Source organism: Daucus carota, chromosome 8, assembly GCF_001625215.2.
Source record: "Daucus carota subsp. sativus chromosome 8, DH1 v3.0, whole genome shotgun sequence".
NCBI lineage: Eukaryota > Viridiplantae > Streptophyta > Magnoliopsida > Apiales > Apiaceae > Daucus > Daucus carota.
Window position 1 is genome coordinate 31,614,517 of NC_030388.2, and position 24,294 is coordinate 31,638,810.

The following is a 24,294-nucleotide window of genomic DNA, read 5'->3' on the forward strand; positions in this document are numbered from 1 at the left end:
ATAGTTCAAGGACTTATAAATTAATTTGCCCTAAAAAGAATACTGAAGGCAATTAATTCTGATTAGTGAACCATATCTAAACTCTGCTTCCAGAATAAGGATGATTAGTGAACCCCTCTTAATTTGTACACAATACAGGTGTTCAATCAAGTATCTAAGTTTAGAATTTGATATGATAAAAAAGATACTGAAGGCACAGAATTCTGATTAGTGAACCATATTGAAACTCTGCTCCTAGAGTAAGGATGATTTGTACCGAGGATTATTCCCATATATTTACCTGCATGGAATCAATAGTTAAAGCTTTAACAAAATTATTAATCTGGAGCATCTGATTCTTCTATTTTTTGGTAAATCTTCTATGCGGAGAATCTTGACCTCTTTTAAACCTTAAAGCAATATGGTAGAAAGCGAATAGGGTTCTTACTCTTTTAAAACCCTGGGAAATGAACTATCATGTAAATTGCAGTTTACCAAACTCAAGCTCGTAACGGAGTTGCGCGGTAAAGAAGACAATGAGAGTTGGGGACTAATTTCTCTGTTTCGAAACCAAACCACAGAAAAATTCTTCCCATGATACATTTTGCTGAGTTGTAGAGCTGGAATTGCCGAAATTAAGTCCATCAGCATGAAAAACTTTCAAGGATTCCATCTTACTCATCTCCACAGGAAGCATACAAAGATTTGAACAACCTGATATGATTAGTGTCAGATGATGGGAGTTTTCACAGTAATCAAGCACAAGTGACATGAGATAGTAAACATAGACGAAAACAGAACCCATCACGCAAATCGGATGTAGTTCTCTGTTACTAGGGAGATTATCTGTCACAGCAATATCTATGTTAAAATCCCACATGAAACAGCCTCAGAGGCTCAGACATTAGATTAAAGTGTATTTAGTTACCTAAGACATCAGAAGCAAGTTCACACAAATCAGATGTGTCGATGATAAGTGTTTTCCCAGTAATCAAGCACATAAGACATGAGATACTTAGAATAGATGACAACTGAACCATCACAAATTCAAAATCCATCTAAACTTAAATGGCAAAGCCAGCACTGTTACTAGTATTTGATTTTGTTCAACAGGTCACTAGAAATAAGTAAAAAGACAACAAAAATTGAAATTACTGAATTCAAGAACCATTTACCTTCGGATTCAAGAACAAACTCTACCAGCATCTTTTCTGCGACTATTTTCAGCAAGTACACTCCCATTTTCCGGGTTTGCTGCTGTCTTGACACTTGCCATGAATAATGAACCGGACTAAATGATGCACCAGCATCTCTATAAGTTTTATACATATAACATATATGTGCAATTAGTCATATATAGACATAGACATACAGAAAGAAAGTGTGGCTGATTGCGTAGCTAGATAAGTAAAAAATGATAATAAGTATGAAATTAAAAGCGGCATAGCAGATCATATACAGAAGTGCTTTTCAGCAACAACACACCAATTTCAACAGCTGATACTAGAGCTTAGTTTGATACTGATATAAAACAATGGGAAAGTACATAGATCATAACTGCTCCTCTGCATAATGAAAAAGCTTCTGAATACAACGCGTGTCTGCAGGATGTAGGACATAATTAGTTGAGTTCACTGTGAGGACTCGAGGGCTTACCATTCTCCACTGCCATATAATTTCCAAAATATCTCTCCAACCAGCGATCTTTAATGGCTGATTCTATGCCAGCGATGTATACTTGTGTCGTTCCATGATATGCCGATGGCTTCCTTTCCGATGGGATGACATACTGAGATATTTGCTCACATGTTTGTTGGACTTTTTGTCTTTTGGCTAAACGAAAACCTTCCTGTTCTTGCTCTTCGTACACAAGATAGACGCCAATCTCTTTCAACTTAAAAGAGGAATCATCATCGTACTTAACTATTGAAATCTTGACATCATCTCCAGGTCCCACCTCGTGAGTACCTAATTTCCAGTGGCATATCCAAGTCATATATCCATCACCTTCAGGGATGCCCCAACAGATTGGATGATACACAATCACTTTATCTTTGGTCATGTTATGGAATACCAGGCAGAAAGTCCTCATTCTTCGACCCGGGCTCATTTTGTACACAATGCAAGTGTTTAAGTATCTAAGTTTAGAATGTGATATCATAAAGGATAATGAAGGCCCGTAACTTTGACTAGTGAACCATGTTGGAACACTGCTCCCAGGGTAAAATATGTTTAATGATTTACACCAAAATGGAAATTCGTGTACTCCCTGTAAAAAAAAATGGGTCAGAGATAAGGTCAAAAAAGAAAAAATATAAAATTATATGGGTATATTTGTGAATCAAAAACTTCCTATCTCCAGCAAAAACTCATTAAATATACCTCTCATTTTGGCTTTAAAAATATATGTAACTAAATGCCATGACTAATTTGTAAATAATCAACGACGTCTTGGTTAGATCTCACACCCCGTTTATCGGATTGCTCCATTCTTAGACAAGATCAGGTGTGCTGGGTGTGTGCGAATAATTATAAAAAATATAAATAAATTATTTAGAGCAAGTTTTTATAATTTCGAGTTCGCAGCAGTCTAAATAAATTATTTAGACCAAGTTTTTAAAATTTTGAGTTTACAGATTTCTCATCATAGGGTACATACATATATACCAGATGTATAAATATGGAAATGACAAGATGATATATACTAAGCAAACAAAGTGTCCAGTGTCTTATTATTGGTGTGGAGTGAGAGATCACCTGGATTGATAATCGTGTTTCGGCAGCGGTCAATTCATTGTATAATCTAATGTGGATAACTTTCATGGATTCCACATCACAAATACCACAATTGCTGATCAATTCTGGGTCTATCTCATCTATTGGTACAATCTTGAAGTAATAGTCCATCTCCAGTAATTTCTCACAGTTTAACGGAGCATAAAAAGTATTAATACACTGACCAGGCTTCCACGTGATTTTCTCCAATAACTGGCACCATCGAACCTTAAGAAGTTTTATTTTTGGTAATCCTTCAAGTGTTTGAAGCTGGTTGCACTTCCATAATTTGAGAGACTTGATCACTTCTAGACCTTTAAAGCAATCAGGTAGAAAGCGGATTGGGTTCTGACTCAAGTTTAAGTATTCAAGTGAGGTTGAGACACCGAAATCCTTGGGAAATGAACTATCTTGTAGATTGCAATCTACCAGACTCAATCTTGTAATGGAGTTGAATGGTAAAGAAGTCAACGACAATTTGGGGCTTGCACTTGGCCTTGAAACCAAGCCCCAGATGAATTCTCGCCATGAATTATTTTGATTTGTATAACTTTCAAGTCCATCTGATGAATTACCGAAATTGAGTCCGTCAGCATGAAAATTTTTCAATGATTCCATCTTTCTCATATCCGCCGGAAACATACCAACATTTGAACAACCTGATATGATTAGTGTTTCTAGTAACTTCAGCATGCATAAATTTTCTGGAAGCTTTTTCAAAAGTTTGCAGTCTTTTAAATTTATCAACACAAGTCCTTCAGCCATTCCAATAGATTCGTCAATCTCAATTAAACTTGCACAATCTTCAAGGAGCAATTGTTCAAGAGCGCAAAGTCTTGCAAAGTCTGGGGTTTTCACAAGGCCATTGCAGTGGCTTAGATTTAGAAACTTTAATGATCCAAGAAGCTGCAAGACATGGATTCAAAAGAAGACAGCGTTAATTTAATATATTTAACCCAGAATCTTTTTCATCAAATTTTTTAATACGAGAAAGCAGATATTAGCAAGGCCTACCACGTTTCCTTGATTAAAGGTTTGCAGTTTACTACTCTGCATGTCAATTGCCACCAAGCTGCTCAGAGGGAAGTCAACCGGTAAGGACCTTAAAGGATATTTATGCCAACATAACCATTTCAAATTTTTAGGAAAGTTCTTGTACCCTCCACTTAGTTGTACATTATTCAGCTTAAGCAGTCTCAGCTTGTGCATCATCGAAAAAGCTTTTGTTCCCAACTCTGCCTGATATGCTTTAGTTGTCTTCATTTCTAGTGCCAGACCTTCAATTGCTCCGGTGCCCTGGTAGAAGAAGAACATAGACAGTAGAAACTGTAATCAAACTTTGACAAGAAAAATTGTAATTGTCACAATAAGTAATAGAAGGTGTAGGTTTTTATCTTACTGCTTCATCTTTTAATACTTTAAGGGAGTCTTTACAATGCCACAGTCTACTCCTTTGCCCAGGATCTTTTGGTGATTGCTGACGTATAATTTCTCTACCCATGCTCTGAATTGATTGATGCATCATAAGATTTTCATATTCATCAGTCTTCAGCAAACATCTATCAATAAGATTTTCAATTCCGATTAATGTGTAATAATCACATCCATCTAGTATTCGAACCACAAAACACTTGGGCTCTCCAGTAAAAAAACATGCAATATCCAGAAATAAATCTCTATCATGGTCATCTTGCAAAGAATCATAACTAATTCGCAAAATCTTCTGGATTTCACAGTGAGGAATGATATTCAATTTTTCCATCGCACTCCTCCAGACATCTACCTTCTTGCCACGTAGAGAAGCCCCTAGAACCTTAAGAGCTAAAGGAAGACCCTGGCATTGCTTTATTACCCTCTCTGAGTGCTCTATGTAACATTCCGGAGGGTGACTTTCTTGGAATGCATGCCAACTGAACAACTGCAATGAATCATTGGAATTCAATGTTTCTACAGCATATCTCTTACAATGTTCATATGCATTAAGCAAATGCACATTCCGAGTGGTTATGATAATTTTGCTTCCCTGGTAAAACCACTCGCGCATCCCAGATATTGCATTTAGTTGTTCAACGTGATCCACATCATCCAAGACTATCAGAAGTTTTCTATTATGAAGGGATCTTTTTATCTTAAGAATGCCATCATTAAGATTCTTTATCTTCGGAGTCTTTCCCTTGGAAATATCTGAAAGAAGTTGTCTTTGTAGACACACTAAACCATCAGAACGTTCAGAATATTCTCTTATGTTTTCTAGAAAACTGTGGCCTTCAAATAGTCCGAGGTTCATGTTGTAGACGCATTTGGCAATGGTTGTCTTTCCCACTCCTCCAATGCCATAGAGTGCAAACACTTCCACATCCGTGGAACCATTTCTTAACCATGAACTGATGTGCCGTACTAAAGGACCAATTCCAACAGGATGTTGTGTCATACTTAAGGTCTTCTTACATGTCACTTTATCCTGGACTACTTTAACGATTTTCTTGATAAGTTTTGATTCATACCTACAGAATTGGAAGAAAGTAAATGATAGGTTACATGGATAGTTTTGGTTAGCAATGAACATGTGTTAATATTACTAATGTCACTAAACAGACATTGATTAACAAGTAGAAACAAGTGATCTACGACCATGGACAATTTTTGTTTCATTACAATTTATTTCTCAGACCATCTTGAAAGTGAGGTAAAAGGAATATGGAGATTAAACACAAGGGGTCTAAACATTAAAGGGCATACCAGCAGTCAAATTTGAAAGAGGAGGAATGTATTACCCATTGGCTACGTTTTGCAAAGGCATGCCTGCCAAATCAGCAAGCTGAGTAAGAGCAGTCCTCCATCGCTTTATTTTGTCCATCAGATTCTTCCTTTTTGTCTCATCCACCTCCCTCTTGAATTTCTCTTCATGGTGATCTATTGCTTCAGATATACAACCAGATTGTTTGCGAACATCAGACGGATCAACATGGTAAAAAATAGGCAATAGAAAACGTTTCGAGTTGTTCCTGCACTCAAGAATCAACACAAGTTCATCAAGGCACCAACTCGAAAATGCATAGTTCTTTGAGAAGACAACGATCCAGCTTCTTGACTGCTGGATACCATTTTCCAGTTCAGACTTGATACTCTCTCCCCTCTGAATCTCTTCATCATCTCGGAAAGTGATAAGTCCTTCATCTTTTAGTTCTTTATAAAGGTGATCCGTAAACGTTTTGCGAGTATCTTCACCACTGAAACTCAAAAATACATCATAACTATAATTTTCAGTTGCTGATTCTGAACATTGCAGTTTCAGCATAACTGAAAGATATCAAATTTGTTCTCTTTTTCTTTTGATTAATGAAAGGTAAATAGCTTAGATATTCAAATCAGGTCTCATTGTGCAGTAGTCATCCACCACCACAACCAATACTTGACATTAGCGGCCCACTAGCATGTGCTACCACTTTTTCTTATCTTTACTTTACAGTTGTTTTGAAGCTGAAAGATCTGACATCCACGAAGTTGCTTCACAATTGTGAGCCTGTTTCACTTGTCACTTTCCTCCGGGAAAAAGTACTACTTTTATTTTTGAGATATTTGAAAATAAGGATTGTTGCCCACCTATTTTTTATACTAAAAAAAATTATATGATGTGAAATTTTTTCCTGCAATAAGTCTTTATTATTATCAAATAACGCTAGACATGAGAATATATATAAAGATACGAGAAATTCGTATAATTAATATTTAAGTTATCATTAGCAATAGATTATTTATAAAGATATGAGAAATTTGAAATTACAACAAGAGGGGTTGAATAAGTGTATTATGGCTTACTATGACTTCAACTTTTACCAACTTTTATAGCTGACGAAGCAGTCTGCAGTGCCTAAGACAATGGATTATTGTTTCTGATTAAATAGTGGGTTAGCAGCTATTATGCATACAATGATAAAAATAGTAAGGTGTAGTAAACTAAATAAGGCAGAAGACATTTTGCGAGTATCTTCGCCACTAAAACTCAAAAATACATCACAACGATGCTTTTCAGCTGATGACTCTGAAGATTTAAGCTTCAGCATAACTCTGAACAATATCTGATAAACTCTCTCTCTGTAATTCTTTGTATTGGATTTGTTATTTTAGCCAGGATAATGGGAGACAGAGAAATGACCGAACGAAGACCTTGAAACATGAAACAGTTCCTTGAGATGGTGTCCATGAGTTGTCTGAATTTAACAAACCAAACCAACCTGATCTCGAAAAAATATTAGATAACCCAAAAAAAAAGCCCCAAATTCTACAGAATTGCCACCAGCCAGGATAACGAGAGACAAGATTATTCTGCTACCTTAAATTAAAAAACTTCAATTATTTTAAAGTGAGCTCATCTCACAGTGGCCGGTGGGTTAGATTACATGAGAAAATTAACTTAGGAAGAGTCCGGTTAACGGGATTTGGATCCAATTAACTTAGGAAGAGTCCGGTTAACGGGAATCGGATCCTGGTATGTGTTGGTATTTGGATGTATCACAAGAACTGAGATTATTAGGCTTTGTATATTTTCATCAGAAAATCAAATTTTTTTTTTTGGAAGGCGAAATATTGCATAAATAGAGCAAAGATTACAGCATGTCCTGATACCAAAAGTACTTGAAAAGCCTACCAACTTAGGTCAACATACTTAATAATATAGATACATAAACAGCCAAACATCATTAACTAAACATCAGAAAATCAATTAACTTAGAGATTTGCATGCTGTAATTTGATGTATGAAAAAGAACAAGTATCTTGTATATATGCAGAGAAAGTACCTGGAAGCTGTAGCATAGCAATTAGCAGGTAAGAACAATTGGTCTCTGAACCTCCTGTTGGGGGATTTTAAGAGTTTTTTTTTTTTTTAAAGTTGTATATTTTAATAAAATTTAGATGTAAATATTAAGAAGGTTTTTAACATTTGGTATTCAGTAAAAAAAAGGAGTTTACTTTAAAAATAATAATTTTGTGTACTTTTTTCAATAAGAATAATAAGGTTAACATTTATAAACGACATGAGTGTATTTTATAAGAAAAATGCTTTATGAACAGAATTGGTATAAAATATTTTATGAAATTATATTTGTTAAGTTTTGATTAGAATGAATGTTTGTATTGTATGTTAATAGTCCAAAATCAATGGAGTTGATATAAAATTATACTCATAAATCATTGAGATTCTTTATCTATAATGTGATATGAAATATTAGTTTATTGTGCTTCAAAAGTATCAGCGTAATTTTAAAATATTACTGACACTCCAAGCATAATTTTAAAATATTACTGACACTCCAGTGGTATCACCGTGATTTCAAAATATTACTGACATCTCACTGCATTATCGGTCATTTCAAATTTTCAATATTCAATTCATATACTTTTGATTTCCACTATTTTGTACTCCCATCGGCACGACACACTGAGATGATTTCTCACTTGTATGTTCCATCTTTTGTCGTTTGGCTAAATGAACACCTGCCTGCTCTTCTTCTTCGTACACAAGATGGATGCCCATCTCTTTCACCTCAAACGCGTTATCATGGTAGTACCCGCCTCATCTCCAGGTCCCGCCTCATGACTACCGAATTTCCAATGGCTTAGCCATGTCATATACTCATCACCTTCAGGGATGCCATAACAGGCTGGATTATGCACAATCATCTTATCTTTCGTGATGTTATGGAATATCAGGTAGAAATATATAGGTTTTCCCGGGTTCAATTTGTACACAATGCAGGCATTCAAGTATCTAAGTTTAGAATTTGATATGATAAAGGATAATGAAGGCACATAACTTTGATAAGTGAACCATATTGGAACACTGCTCCCAGGATAAAAAATACTGAATGATTCGCACCGATGAGGACTATTCCCATATATTATTACCTGCACAATGGAATCAATAGTTAAAGCCTTAACGGTCAGAGGCATATTTAGTGTCTGAACTTGACACATTTTAATGGTGCGTGTACTTTCAAAATTTTTAATTTGGAGTTCAGAACCGCCAAATACTTTCAACCAAACCGACAACTTTATACATATACGGGCCATCAGATCTTACTCTAATCACATATAACAAGAATGTAATGATGGAATTTACAAGCTGAAAACGAGAAAAAAACATGAAAAATGCTAGGGACCACAAAATGATTCCCGAATGCTCCGTTGACAAAAGTTGATTTGATGTTTATTTTTAAATAAAGAGGGCTACATGCAGGCACATGAATAGCACGAATTAAATCTCGCTGCTTGATATTTAAAAATCTTTTCAGGGCCCCTAACACTCAGCAGTCACATATAGCTAGCACAAATGTAACTATGCAACTTACAACCTAAAAAGTAAAAAATAATAAACAATGAACTGATAATTGTCTTATTATCTGTGTAGAGGGAGGGAGAGATAGAACACCTGGATTGGGCATCTTTTTACTGAAGATGTGTAACCATTGTATAATCTTCTCTGGGTTGTTTTCATGGATTCCACGTCATAAATACCAAAATTGTTGATCAATTCTGAGTCTATTTCTCCTATTGGTACAACCTTGAATACGCTTTCCATCTCGAGTAATTTCTCACATTTATGTGGGAAAGCGTAACCCTCCAAAAAAAGGCCAGGCTTCAATGAAATTTTCTCCAATAATGGGCATCTTAAAGCATGTAATTTTTTTATTTTTGGTAAATCTTCGAGTGTTTGAAGCTGGTTGCAATCATATATGATGAGATTCTTGACCTCTTCTAGACCTTTAAAGCAATCTGGTAGAAAGCGAATAGGGTTCTTACTCAAGTTTAACTTCTCAAGTGTGGGTGAGACTCTGAAATCCCAGGGAAATGAACTATCATGTAAATTGCAGTTTACCGAACTCAAGCTCGTGATGGAGTTGCACGGTAAAGAAGTCAATGAGAGTTGGAGACTAACTTTCTGTTTTGCAACCAAACCCCACAATAATTCTCCCCAAGATACATTTTGCTGAGTTGTATAGCTGGAATTGCCGAAATCAAGTCCATCAGCATGAAAAACTTTCAAGGATTCCATTTGTCTCATCTCCCCAGGAAGCATACCAAGATTTGAACAACCTGATACCTTTAGTGTTTCCAGTAACTTTAGCATGCAAAAATTTTCTGGCAATTTCTTCAAGAGCTTGCAATCCTTTAAATTTATCAACACAAGTCCTCCGACCATTCCAATAGATTCATCGATTTCAACCAAACTTGCACAATCTTCAAGGACCAATTGCTCAAGAGCACAAAGTTTTGCAAAGTCTGGGGTTTTCACAAGACCATGGCAGTGGCTCAGATATAGAAACTTTAATGATCCAAGAAGCTGCAAGACAAGGATTTAAAAGAAAAAGCATTAACTTAAAAATGTAATGCAGAACCTTTTGCCTCAAATTTTTTAATAAGAGAAAGCAGAAATTAGCATATTATACCATGTTTCCCTGATTAAAAGTTTGCAGTTTACTGCTTTGCATGTCAATTGCAACTAAGCTGCATAAAATTAAGATACAAGTCCGCAAGATGGAAATTGTAAATCTAAGTAGAATATCCTACTACTGGTATTTTTCCCAAAAAAGAAACATAATGAAACATCACATAGCACAAGAATAAGAGACATTTATATTTTTATTTGGTATTATATTGTCGCGATTCTAAGTTCAAGACACAAGGCCTGGCAAATGGTGGAACAGACTGCAAACTGGCACTTGTCGCCTTATTTAGAGCACAGCAGCTTCAAGCAAACTGGTTAATATTACATTTTTCTATACTCCACCCGTTCTTGAAATCTATTGCACAAATAAGTACTATAGAATGCATCTAGGCAACATAAGAACTATAGAGTGCCTGTGCATTGGTTAATGTGTTAAATTTCACAACATAGACTTGTAAGAAATGTGTGCGCGTATATATTATAGATGTGATGTAGTTCTCTGTTCCTAGGGAGATTATCTGTTACAAATATCTACGTTAAAATCCCAGATTAAACAGCCCCAGACATTAGATTAAAGTGTAATTAGTTACCTGAGACATCAGAAGCAAGTTCACACCAATCAGATGTGTCGATGATAAGTGTTTTCCCAGTAATCAAGCACAAAAGACATGAGATAGTAAGCATAGTTGACAACTGAACCATAAATATGACAAGTCAAATTTGTAGGTACCTTTGGATTCAAGAACAGGTGCTCCGCTATCTTTTCTGCAACTATTTTCTGCGAGTAGACTACCATTTTCCGGGTTTGCCGCCTTGGCACTTGCCATGAATAATGAACTGAACTGAATACTTCACCAGCATCAATATAAGTTTTATACATATAACATAAATGTACAGTTAGTCATACATAGGCATGCAGAAAGTGTGGCTGATTGCGCAGCTAGATAAGTAAAATATGAAATCAAAGGCAGCATGGCAGATCATATACAGGAATGCTTTTCGGCAACAACACACCAATTCAGACAGCTGATACTAGAGCTTAGTTTGATACTGATATAAAACAATGGGGAAAGAAAGAACTTGCAAATACATAGATATAGAGTACAAGCTGAGAGTTTCCAGATAAAATAAGACCATAGATCATAACGTCTCCTCTGCATGATGAAAAAGCTTCTGAATATAACGTGTGCCTGAAGGATGTAGGACATAATTAGTTGAGTTCACTGTCATGACTCGTGGTCTCACCAGTTCCGACTGTTACATAATTTCCAAAATATCTCTCCATCCAGCGATCTATAGTGGTAAAGTCTATGTTAGCGAAGTAAAGTTGTGTCGTTCCATGATATGCCGACGGCTTCCTTTCCGCTGGGATGACATACTGAGATATTTCCTCACATGTCTGTTGGATTTTTTGTCTTTTGGCTAAATGAAGACCTTCCTGTTCTTCCTCTTCATACACAAGATAGACGCCAATCTCTTTCACCTCAAAATTGTGGGCATCAATATAATGAAATATTGAAATCTTGACCTCATCTCCAGGTCCCACCTCGTGAATGCCTAATTTCCAATGGCATATCCAGGTCATATATTCATCACCTTCAGGGATGCCATAACAGAATGGTTGATACACAATCACTTTATCTTTGGTCATGTTATGGAATACCAGGTCGAAATCTCTACTTCTTCCTGGGCCCAACTTGTACACAATGCAAGTATTCAAGTACCTAAGCTTAGAATGTGATACCGTAAAGGATAATGAAGGCCCGTGACTTTGACTAGTGAACCATGTTGGAACACTGCTCCCCGGGTAAAATATGTTAAATGATTTACACCAAAGTGGAAATTCGTGTATTCCCTGTACAATGTAATGAATAAATTAACTAGTCATATGGTCCAAGCAGCTATTACTTATTTATTATTTTTGAATATTGTATACCCAAAATGTATCATAACTATACATTTAATAAGACGTTCTTTCAACAAGAAAAAATGAGTTTGAGGTCAGGTTAAAAAAAGAATGACATATAAACTTATATGGGTATATATATGTGAATTAAATATCACCTATTTCTATAAAAAAAAAACTCATTAAGTAGGCAGCTCATTTTGGCCTAAAAATTTATCTATCTAAGTGTCATAACTAATTTGTAAATTACCTCTTAGTTAGATCCGTCACTCACCATTTACCGGAGTGTTCCAATCTTAAACAAGATTGGGTGGGCAAGTAGTTTCAAATGTTGAGTTTACAACGTTCTCATCATATATACATATATACCAAATATATAAATATGCAAACAAAGTGCCAATGCCTTATCATTGGTGTGGCGGAGAGATACCTGGATTGTGCATCTTGAATAGGCATGTGTGAATTCATTGTATAATAGAATCTGGATGGCTCTCATAGATTCCATATCACAAATACCACAATTGTCAATCAATTCTGCGTCTATCTCATCTAGTGGTGCAATCTTGAATATAAAGTCAATCTCAAGTAATTTCACACAGTGTGACGGAGAATGCAAATGTTTAAAATGCTGGCCAGTCTTCCATGTAACTCTCTCCAATAATTGGCACTCAGCAAATGAAACATTTCCTATTTCTGGTAATTCTTCAAGTGATTGAAGCTGGTTGCACCTCTTTAATTCGAGACACTTAATCTCTTCTAGACCTTTAAAGCAATCCGGTAGAAAGCGGATTGGGTTCTGACTCAAGTTTAAGTATTCAAGCGAGGATGAGACTCTGAAATCCTTAGGAAACGAACTATCTTGTAGATTGCAATCTACCAGACTCAATCTTGTAATGGAGTTGCATGGTAAAGAAGTCAAGGAGAGACTTGTACTTGGCCTTGATACCAAACCCCAGATGAATTCTCGCCATGAATCATTTTGATATGTTGTATGTCTGGAATTGCCAAAATCAAGCCCATCAGCATGAAAAATTTTCAAGGATTCCATCTTTCTCATCTTCGCAGGAAGAATACCAAGATTTGAACAACCTGATATGTTTAGCGTTTCCAGTAACTTTAGCATGCACACACCTTCTGGAAGTTTCTTCAACAGTTTGCAATCCTTTAAATTTATCAAAACAAGTCCTCCGACCATTCCAATAGATTCATCAATCTCAACTAAATTTGCACAATCTTCAAGGAGCAATTGCTCAAGAGCACAGAGTTTTGCAAAGTCTGGGGTTTTAACAATGCCATCACAGTGGCTCAAATTTAGAAACTTTAGTGATCCAAGAAGCTGCAAGGCATGGATTCAAAAGAAGACGCGTTGAATTAATATATGTAACGCAGAATCTTTTTCTTCAATTTTTTAATAAGAGAAAGCAGAAATTAGCATGGCCTACCATGTTTCCTTGATTAAAGGTTTGCAGTTTACTACTTTGCATGTCAATTGCAACTAGGCTGCTCAGAGGAAAGTCACCCGGTAAAGACCTTAACGGGTATTTATGCCAACATAACCATTTCAAATTTTTAGGAAAGTTCTTGTACCCTCCACTTAGTTGTACATTATTCAGCTTAAGTAGTCTTAGTTTGTGCATCACAGAAAAAGCTTTTGTTCTTAACTCTGTCTGATATGCATTAGTTGTATTCATTTCTAGTGCCAGACCTTCAATTGCTCTGGTGCCCTGGTAAAGAGGAACATAAAAAGTAGAAACTGTAATCAAACTTTGACAAAAAAAAGAAGAAGAAAAAAACAAAGAGGTAATTGTTACAATTAGTAATAGAAGGTGTTTATCTTACTGTTTCCTCCTTCAATACTTTAAGGGAGTCTTTACAATACCACAGTCTATTCCTTCGCCCTGGATCTCTAGGTGATTGCTGACGTATAATTTCTCTACCCATGCTCTGAATTGATTGATGCATTTTAAGATTTCCATTTTTATCAGTCTTCAACAAACATCTATCAGTAAGATTTTCAATTCCGATTAATGTGTAATAATCACATTCATCTAGTATCGTGGCCACAAAAGACTTGTCCTCTCCACTAAAGAAACACGCAATCTCCAGAAATAGATCTCTATCATGGTCATCTTGCAAAGAATCATAACTGATCCGCAAAATCTTCTGGATTTCACAGTGAGGAATGATTTCCAATTTTTCCATCGCACTCCTCCAAACATCTACCTTCTTGCCACGCAGAGAAGAACCTAGAACCTCAAGAGCTAATGGAAGACCTTGACATTGCTTTATTATCCTCTCTGAGTGCTCAATGTAACATTCTGGGGGGCAACTGTCTTGGAATGCATGCCAACTGAACAATTCCAGTGAATCATCGGAATCCAATGTTTCTACAGCATATCTCGTACAATGTTCATATGCATTCAACAAATGCACATTCCGAGTGGTTATGATAATTTTGCTTCCCTGGTAAAACCACTCCCGCATCCCAGATACTGCATCTAGCTGTTCAACTTGATCCACATCATCCAAGACTATGAGAAGCTTTTTATGATGAAGAGCACGTTTTATCTTAAGCATCCCATCATTAATTTTTTTTATTGTTGGCGTCTCGCGTTTGTAAATATTAGAAAGAAGTTGTCTTTGTAGACACACTAAACCATCAGAGCGTTCAGAATATTCTCTTATGTTTTCCAAAAAACTGGCAGCTTCAAATAGTTGGAAGTTCATGTTGTAGACGTATTTGGCAATGGTTGTCTTTCCCACTCCTCCAACGCCATAGAGTGCAAACACTTGCACATTGGTGGAACCATTTCTTAACCATAAACTGATTTCTCGAACTGAACGACCAATTCCAACTGGATGTCGTGTCATACTTAAGGTGTTATATGTCACTTTATCGTTGACCACGTTAACTATTTTCTGGATAACTTTTGATTCGTACCTACAGAATTGGAAGAAAAAAGATAGATCTGGTTGAAAATGAAGATAGGTCAATATTACTAATGTCACTGAACACGCATGGATTAGCAAGTGATCTATAAGAACATCAACATAGAAAAATTCCGACACTGATAACCTAAGCTTTGCACAGATACCTTGATTGTAAACTATTCCATAAAAGTATTGTGAGCATAGAAGTAGAGGGTAGTTCGATTGTAAACTATTCCATAAAAGCGTTTAGGCTATACCACAATCATAATCCTATTATCTCAGTTTGTCAGATTTAATACCGAAATTGAACCAAAACAATAATTCAACTCCAAGACTCTTAATTCAGTTCTAAACAGTTCAGTTTCAGTTATGAAAAAATTCTAGATTCAATTAATAAAGTTGAGGTTTGGGACTCAATGTATAATTCCAAACAATAAACATATACTTCAAGAAAATGTAATTTCTGGATTTTAATGAGGGGATCTGACGAATTTGAGTGTGCATTTGGTTTTATGAACATGTTAAAAAAAAAGGTCTTATGAACATGCTAAAAAAACGTCCATGTAAATTCATTCCATTAAAGGGTAACTAGGACTAATTTAACTGAACAGAAACCCGCCTACACAATGCATTTCTGATTCATCCTATAGAGGCTGTTTTGTACCTCTAGAACCAATATTCAAAGAATCATCTGAGATATAGCAGAATTTTGAGTTTTTGATTCATCTTATCAGCATAGTCATAGTGATGTTACTGTCATATCATTATGATGTGATATAACAAACTTAGAAGTGCCTCACATCTAGTCTCAATCAAATACCCCTTGGACATTAGTGGACCTAGCACTAAAGGGCATATCTGCATAAGACAATCAGGAAAACATAGAAACAGAAAAAAGAAGTTAAATTTGAAAGTAATAAAAAGTATTACCCATCAGCCACGTTCTGCAAAGGCATGCCGCCCAAATTGGTAACCTGAGTAAGAGCAGTCCTCCATATCTTTATTTTGTCCATCAAATTCTTCCTTTTTGTCTCATCCACCTCCCTCTTGAATTTCTCTTCATGGTGATCTATTGCTTCAGCTATACAACCAGATTGTTTGCGAACATCAGACGGATCAACATGGTAAAAAATAGGCAATAGAAAACGTTTCGAGTTGTTCCTGCACTCAAGAATCAACACAAGTTCGTCAAGGCACCAACTCGAAAATGCATAGTGCTTTGAGAACACTACGATCCAGCTTCTTGACTGCTGGATACCATTTTCCAGTTCAGACTTGATACTCTCTCCCCTCTCAACCTCCTCATCATCTCTGAAAGTGATTAGTCCTTCATTTATTAATGCAGTATACAGATGGTCCGTAAACGTTTTGCGAGTATCTTCACCATTAAAACTCAAAAATACATCATAACTATATTTCTGAGCTGATGACTCTAAAGATTTCAATTTCAGCATGACTTAACAATATTAAATCAACTCTCTCTTTGTAATCACTATGAGCTGAAGACCTTGTAGCAACATCATATGGATAGGCTTAGTTGTTTTTATCTAGTATCATTGTAAACATCATTATCTATCACCACAATTAAAAATTGCAACTAGCTAGATAATACGACACAAGATTAACCTACAACCTTAAATTAAAAGAATTTCATCCACAGTTCTATTATTTTAAATGAAATTAGCTAACACTGTAATGCAAATTTTGTATCTTAACTTCCAAACTGCAAAATGTGTGCCGTAAAATTTCCAATATTACGCATCGTATAAGAACTTCTCTTATTATCAACAATATACATGATCTTCACTTAAATATTTCATAAAGGATCGGCCGGCTTAATATTTGTTCTTTTCCTCAACCACACATATCAGTGGCCAAACTAGCCTTAAAATTGTTGAAGAATATAATATCTTATCAAGGTCTTCCTCTAACACCGTAAAGTTAGATGAACCCTTGATATTGTTGAAGAGTATAATATCTTATCGAGGTCTTCCTCTCACACCGTAAAGTTTTATATGGACTTGTAACTTAACATGATATCAAAGCTCGGTTCGTGGACACTGCATGCCTTACAAGTAGTTTGATCAAACACATGGGCTGCCATATCATCATTGTGTAAATGTAGAGAAGGTACCTAGAGGCTGAGGCGGAGCAGCTAAGTAATTTCTGAAATCGAAAGAAGCCATACGGATGGATTTGAGTGGGAAATTACGAATATATCTCTGTCTTCTTCGATCTTGATATCGATTCAGAGGGCTTTTTGAATTAGCGTATTCTTCCATAGTTATTAGGATCGGCTCAGGTATTCTTATTTATAATTTTTTGAAAAATACGTAGAAATGATCGTGTTAATGATACTCCTTAAGTCCTTATCTTCAAAGATAACTTGTTTTTTTTTAAACTGATATAAAAATTGGGTCTACCCTAATATTTTCTCCTTAGATGAAATCACATTATTTGTAATTAAAAATTCAAATTTTTATATTATATATATATACATATGACTGGATAAAAATCATAAATAACGATATATCTGAAAAAGTAATAAATATTTTAGAAATATAAATCATAATTTATTAACAATTATGATTTTATTCATCGACTTCATCAAAAATATTTTTTAATGCTTCGTTATGATTGAAGTATAATTTTATTGTTTAGATTTCAGTCCGAGTTTAAAAAATAAAGTATCAATTATTGGAACAAGTGTGTTAAGTTATAAATTTTAGTGCTATAATTATAATTTGTGTATTGTTACAAGTTCGATAATTGTCCTTTGCCCAAATGATGAGACAAATAAATAATTCATTGTAGCTAGATGATTTTTATGTATAAAAGAGTCTCGTTATTATTAATATGTCAAATATTGTTAAGTAGAATTTGAGGAGGGAAAATTCAAATTAGATTTTTTGGAGACCTAACATTTTTCTTAGAATTTTTAATGCAAGGGGTGTTGGCCCACTACCATCTCTATCATGATTTTAACAAATGTCTCAGATATCACATTTTATAAAAATGACCCTAAATATCACCGCAAAACACAAATTTAAGTTGGGTTTATACAAAACGTATTATCATGCAGTGTTCTGGGCATTTTCTTTCTTAGAGTTAAAAAACACTATTTAAAGTAATATTTTTGGTTCAAAATGCTACTTTAAATTGTGTTTAAGTGCAAAACGCTAATTTATCACGGGTTACCCATTTTTATTTTCTCTTTTTCAGATTCGAAAGGAATTTTAAGTGATATTTTAGAGTCAAAATGTTAATTGACTTTGAATATAAAACGCAACTTTATCATGTCGTATTAAAATTTTATTTCTAAGAAACACAAGAAAAAAACGCAACATAAAATTTTATGCCAAAATTTAGATTGACGCCAAATCATCTGGCGTCATATGATATTTAGACCATCTTTTTTATTATAATAGCGATTTGTTTGAACTTTAAATGATAATATTGTAAATATATTTCCAATTAAAAGCTAGTACTCAATAACGTTAAGCCAGGATAACATGGGCTCGTTATTATGAACAATACCGGTCCTAAAATTTTGGGTGCTCTAAACGATTTTTGAAGATGGTGCCCTATTTCTCAAGATCGTAAAGAAATTTTTTTCTGACATTCAAATCAATATAATGACATAATAAAAATATTGTTTTAAGATTAATATGATCAATTCAAATTCATGTAAATATATAAACGCATAAATTTATCATTATATACTCCATATATATAAATTTTTTGGTGCTTTCGGGATACTGGTGTCCAAGACCGGGATACTGGTGTCCAAGACATTCGTCTTAGTTGTGTTACTCAAGAACCAGTCATGTCTATGAAATTAAGATACTAGTGAAGAGTTTATCCACTCTCGTTTCAGGTATTAGGTTCAACCCTAACTCATCCGAGAATATGTATTACAACATACACACTTGTAAAGCATAAATCACATTTGTCAAAAAAATAAATAATAAAATACTAGTATACCCTGTGCTAGTCTCAGTTAGGTTATCGTTAATATTCATTTATTAAACGCATGCAATTTTCGTTTGCTAACTGTGCTTCATTTTATTACATTGTTTTGGTATTTCCCAGACTCAACAAAAATCAGGTTCAACAAAAATCAAATTAATTATAATAACCACTAAGTAAAAATCAAATTAAACTATAAAATTATATAAAATAACCTTTAATACTAAATAGACAGATATTACATCACTTTAATATTTATAATTTAAACACTAAACACAAATTCTCTCGTATCAGTCTAAAATATTTAAACCAAAACTTAAACTTTTGAATTGTTCACAAAAAAAAACTTAAAATATAAAAAATCTCCAAAATCATTATGAAAAATACGATGTCCAATCGATTCGATTTTTCAAATCCGATTACTCTCGGTATCTTATTTAATGAAACTACGACTTTATTTTATGCTTTAAAATAAATAAACGGAAAAAAGTGACTTGAATTAGGAAGGGGGCTGGGCTGGCAGGCATCTCTCACTCGCCCTTGCAACTTTTTTCGATTCCTCCAAAATACCACCATACCTTTATCGCCCATAGAGATCTATAAACACACACAGCGAGAGAGACAGCGAGAGAGCGGGAGAGACGGGAGAGATTTGCGAGAGAGAGAGAGAGACAGATCTGATTCTAACAGGTAACTCATTTTCATCTCCTCAGATGCATTTACGCCTCTCTTTTTTGAAATTTTTGTTGTGTTTTTGTTTGTTTAATTTGTTTAATCTGGTGAATTGTAATTGGTTGTTACGGGTTGTTGTGTTTTTAGTGTAATTGTGTTTTGTAACGTGGTGATTGATGTTTTATGTGGTGATTACTGGTTGGAATGTGTGTTTGTGTTTGAATTACGGGGTGATTTGGGGTGATTGTGGGATTTTTTGTAGTTAGGGTTTGGATTGTTTGTGTTTATAGTAAGTGGAGGATTTTGGCGGTTTTGCGGTAGTGATTTTGGTAGGTTTGTAGGTTTTTTATGTTTTGTATTGTTGTAGATATGTTTAATTGTGAAGAAAGGAAGACGGGCTAGTGGCGGGAAGTAAGCGTGTTGGGTTTTCAGTATGTTAATATGTTGTTTTACTGATCGGAATGTGGGTTTGTGTTTGAATTATATGGTAGTTGCTTTTGGTGCTGTTGAATGCTTGTTGATTTGTCGTAATTGTGGGTTTTTGTAGTTAGGGTTTGTATTGTGTTGTTTGATGGGTGCAATGAATTGTTCATAGTAAGTTGAGGATTTTGTTGGCTAGTTGATAGTGGTTTTGGTAGGTTTGTAGGGTTTTTTTGTATGGTTCTAGATGCATTTAATTGTGGATTTGTCGTTTGTTATGAAGATGGGCAGGTGGCGGGAAGTAAACATGTCGGGTCTTTATTATGTTTTTTATGTTGATTAGAGTGTGTATTTTTTTGGTTAAATTACCTGGACTATGGTAGTTACTTTTGGTGATGTTAAATGCTTGTTGATATGTTGTAATTGTGGAATTTTCTGTAGTTAGGGTTTGTATTGCATTGTATGTTTGGAGGGCAGCATAAAGTGTTTATAGTAAGTTTATACGAAGGTGGTTTTGGTAGCTTTGTAGGTTTTTGTTTTTTGTATTGTTGTCAAGGAAGATGGACTAGAGGCGGGAAGTAAGTGCGTTGTGTGATTGTGTCTTCATCATGTTTTATGTTGATTAGAATGTGTATTTGTGCTTGATGTATGTGGTCGTCACTTTTTGTGCTGTTAATTGCTTTTTCATTTGTCGTAATTGAGGACTTCTATATAGTTAATTGTGGTTTTAGGGTTTGTATTGTTTGTCGGGCTGGATAAACTGTTTGTAGTTAAGTGTGATAGTCATTTCTGTCAAAGTTATTTTGGTAGCTTACTAGCTTCGTAGGATTTTTATTGTTTGTAGTGTTCTAGAGATGTTCAATTGTGGAGTTGTTAGGTGTGAACTAGATTAATTAGTTGTGAGTTCGTCCTAGTTGACCCTATTGAATAGCTTTCCTTGAAAACCCCATTCTTCTACCCTTTCCCGGAATTCGATGACTATTCATAGCTATTGCATGTAATCAGATCCCCGGGCTCCACGTGGCGCATCCCCATCTTTTATTGATCAGGTAGGCGAGGGGCGGGAAGGTTATAATTAGTAATTTTTTGACTGATTTTCACATACCAATTGATTCAAATGTGCCCTACTTTAAAGAGACGACTGAGAGGGTGGAAAGGAGAATCGCCGTTTTACGCCTTCCATCTCCAGTTATCATCACGGATCTGTATATACCTACTTGTTTAGATATGCATGTGTGTGTGTGTTGTCTGGTGTTTGACCGCTGTGTGTATTTACTCTATGCTGACGTTTGTGTGTGTATTTACAGTATCACCTCCATGGAAATATATGTTTCATTACTATATTAAATTATTGCTTATTTTTCACATATTGATTATTATATTTCCAAATAAGTTAATCATTGAATTACTTATTTACTATGTATTTTAATTATCAAGGATCTATTTACTCCAATGAAAATGTCTCTCTTGAATTATATGTATAATATATATTTTTAATATGTTTACATTTGCTGTATAGCTCTCCCTCCGCACCCGAATCCCCATATTTTCAGATTTGCCGAATTTCTGTACCCCGTAATGCTCGCACCAGTGCTCCATAGGTTGTGAATGTAAGACAGACTAGTGACAGGAAGTAAGTGTGTCAGGTTATACTGCGGACATGTATAAGTTTCCTTCTTATTATGTGCTGTTTTTGTTAGCTATTAGGATTAGGACTTAGGAGGGCAAAATATGGAAGAAAATTTGTCTTGTTTGGTTATATCGTTATGGCATTTTGCTCATTATTAACTAGAAAATGGAAACTTTAGACAAGTTAAAGTATTCTTTTGAGAAAGCAAAGGTTTTTTTTTTGAAATATATCTAAACGTCTTTTTCTTCATAATTTTCGTTGAGTACATGCTTTAAATAATTGCGACTCTGATTTCAGTGCTAACTCCAAAATGATTCTAACATGATTGTGTATGTGTTATATCATGGTCATATGTAGATGAGCAGACAATTGTCTGTCAGGCAACAATCTTTTTAAAAGAAATACTAATAAATGCGCTTCTTACCTAATTACTTCTGGTGGTTTCTGGTACTGCATCTACTGTTTACTCAAGTTCTTAAATCACCGATCCACAAATTGGTGAATTTTAAAAATGTCTAATAATTAAATTTTAGTGTTACCGCCCCATGGAATTGGCAAGGGGAGCCAAGAAATCTTAGCAAGAAAGGTGTTCGGCATCTGATAAGAGAATAGTTTATGATTGTTACATTTATATGAAAATCAAGAATCTAGAGACTTTATTTTGTATATCTTATGTTATTTAGTCATTCAGGTCTGAATATTTCCATGTTAACTTTGTTGCAGGTAAGGATCAGAAAAATCGTGAACAAGCAATATTGTTGGACATAACCATACAGTTAGAGCTTATATAGAATTTAGAATGGAAGATGAGATATCAAGCTTTTGGGGACCTGTCACATCAAGTACTGACTGGTGCGAGCAGAACTATGTCTACTCTTCTTATATTGCAGAGTTTTTCAATACAATTGGAAACCTTCCGGGCATTCTTTTGGCACTCATTGGTCTTGTAAATGCCTTGAGACAACGGTTTGAGAAAAGATTCAGCATACTCCACTTGTCCAATATAATTCTTGCAATGGGAGGCATGCTATTCCATGCTACGTTGCAGCGACTGTAAGTATTACCTTTTTGTAACCCTAACCTTTTTTTATGCTTTCAAATCATACGCAGCATGCTTTAATTGAATTCATTTTCTCAAATATCGTTGGTAAACTGAATAGACTTTTTGAAAGAGGCATGATTTAGTAAAAAAAATATGTAAGAATAAATCTGCAGACCAAATGGGATCTGATTTTTGATATTCAAATTAGAGAGTGATTTGTTTGTAGCAAAAGCCAATGTTTGAGACAATAAGCTTAAGCTTGAGTTTGAGCTAATAAGATAACTTAGCAATGGGATAACAATCTGGAGAGACAATTTATAGTAGTGAAAGTGTTGCTGAAGGATATGGTGCACTAATTAGTTATCTTGCATCCTATATCATTGAATGTTGAACAGGAGCTATTGGGTGTCAGTTTTTGTGGCTATGAATATGGCCCTCATGCAAGTCAACAAAATACCACTCTCTTAATTCTATCATGATTATCCTTGCTTAAAAATATGACGCTATTGTGCTTGTGACCTGTGATTGATGCCATTCTGTTCTGTATATCTTTAGGCAGCAGCAAGGTGATGAAACACCAATGGTCTGGGAGATGCTCCTATATATCTACATCCTTTATTCTCCAGATTGGCATTATCGTAGTACAATGCCCACCTTTTTGTTCCTATATGGTGCAATATTCGCGGTGGTGCATTCACAAATCCGGTTTGGAATTGGCTTCAAGGTGCATTACGCTGTTCTTTGTCTTCTATGCATTCCCAGGATGTACAAGTATTACATCTATACGGAAGATATATCTGCAAAGCGTCTTGCAAAACTATACGTGATTACTTTATTGCTGGCAAGTTTATGTTGGCTCTGTGATCGAGTGTACTGCAAGGAGATCTCTGGCTGGTATATAAATCCACAAGGTCATGCATTGTGGCATGTATTGATGGGTTTTAACTCGTATTACGCCAACACATTCCTAATGTTCTGTCGTGCTCAGCAAAGACAGTGGAATCCAAAGGTTAAGCACCTCATGGGACTATTCCCATATGTGAAAATCGAAAAGCCGAAAGTCCAGTAAAACAAGTGGCTGTTTGAAGATATATCATCCTTTCCGTGAAGGTTGGCCAAATGGTCTATGAAAGCGATTTAGAAGCAGGTCAAAAACAATTATTTATATTTCATTTTGCTCAAGTTGAAGAATGTGATGTAAAAGATAGTTGGAATTTGTTTTGCTAGTTGGATTTGTAGTTGTTAATTTTTGCTGTAAAAACTGGTATGGTCCTGGTGTACGATATTCACATTCTTCATAGTTTGAACTAGGTTTTTGTTGGTCATTGGACCTTGTCTTTTGCGACAACTTAAATTTGAGACTTCTTTGAACAAGTTTCTTGTCTGGCTTCGAAACTTTCAAGGATTGCTAAATTCTTCACTATTGTGTTCGGGAGCATGTCATTCATATCAAATGATGAGGCACTATTTAAAGATCTAAACTTTATACTAGTATTATTGCATTTCAAATGACATGATCTAGT

At 35.1% G+C, this 24,294-nt stretch overlaps 4 protein-coding genes across 6 annotated transcripts; 1 reads left to right on the forward strand and 3 right to left on the reverse strand.

The window, feature by feature from the left end:
* Nucleotides 1-1,383: 1,383 nt before the first annotated feature.
* Nucleotides 1,384-6,215, reverse strand: LOC108199550 (disease resistance protein RUN1-like). Of its 2 annotated transcripts, XM_017367416.2 has the most exons (6): nucleotides 5,529-6,215; nucleotides 4,154-5,258; nucleotides 3,914-4,050; nucleotides 3,769-3,826; nucleotides 2,737-3,660; nucleotides 1,384-2,248 (listed from the first exon to the last, which is right to left on the reverse strand). In XM_017367416.2, the coding sequence occupies exons 1-6, from the start codon at nucleotides 6,050-6,052 to the stop codon at nucleotides 1,601-1,603; spliced, it is 3,396 nt and encodes a 1,131-aa protein (XP_017222905.2). In that variant the 5' UTR covers nucleotides 6,053-6,215; the 3' UTR covers nucleotides 1,384-1,600. The 2 variants fall into 2 exon arrangements, with proteins under 2 accessions (XP_017222905.2, XP_017222904.2); XM_017367415.2 differs by having other exon boundaries at nucleotides 3,769-4,050; nucleotides 5,529-6,211.
* Nucleotides 6,216-8,295: 2,080 nt separating this feature from the next.
* On the reverse strand, nucleotides 8,296-10,997 carry LOC108198570 (disease resistance-like protein DSC1). The gene is made up of 3 exons (XM_017366321.1): nucleotides 10,932-10,997; nucleotides 9,185-10,096; nucleotides 8,296-8,661 (listed from the first exon to the last, which is right to left on the reverse strand). Exons 1-3 carry the CDS (start codon nucleotides 10,995-10,997, stop codon nucleotides 8,296-8,298), a joined length of 1,344 nt encoding a protein of 447 aa, XP_017221810.1.
* On the reverse strand, nucleotides 9,958-17,367 carry LOC108198571 (disease resistance protein RUN1). 2 transcript variants are annotated; one of them, XM_064082800.1, is made up of 7 exons: nucleotides 17,173-17,367; nucleotides 15,969-16,119; nucleotides 13,947-15,048; nucleotides 13,550-13,831; nucleotides 12,538-13,443; nucleotides 10,932-12,056; nucleotides 9,958-10,096 (listed from the first exon to the last, which is right to left on the reverse strand). In XM_064082800.1, the coding sequence occupies exons 1-6, from the start codon at nucleotides 17,318-17,320 to the stop codon at nucleotides 11,412-11,414; spliced, it is 3,234 nt and encodes a 1,077-aa protein (XP_063938870.1). In that variant the 5' UTR covers nucleotides 17,321-17,367; the 3' UTR covers nucleotides 9,958-10,096; nucleotides 10,932-11,411. The 2 variants fall into 2 exon arrangements, with proteins under 2 accessions (XP_063938870.1, XP_017221811.2); XM_017366322.2 differs by lacking the exon at nucleotides 17,173-17,367 and having other exon boundaries at nucleotides 15,969-16,648.
* Nucleotides 17,368-19,476: 2,109 nt separating this feature from the next.
* On the forward strand, nucleotides 19,477-24,145 carry LOC108197015 (alkaline ceramidase). The gene is made up of 3 exons (XM_017364480.2): nucleotides 19,477-19,697; nucleotides 22,453-22,782; nucleotides 23,327-24,145. Exons 2-3 carry the CDS (start codon nucleotides 22,529-22,531, stop codon nucleotides 23,838-23,840), a joined length of 768 nt encoding a protein of 255 aa, XP_017219969.1. The 5' UTR covers nucleotides 19,477-19,697; nucleotides 22,453-22,528; the 3' UTR covers nucleotides 23,841-24,145.
* Nucleotides 24,146-24,294: the final 149 nt, after the last annotated feature.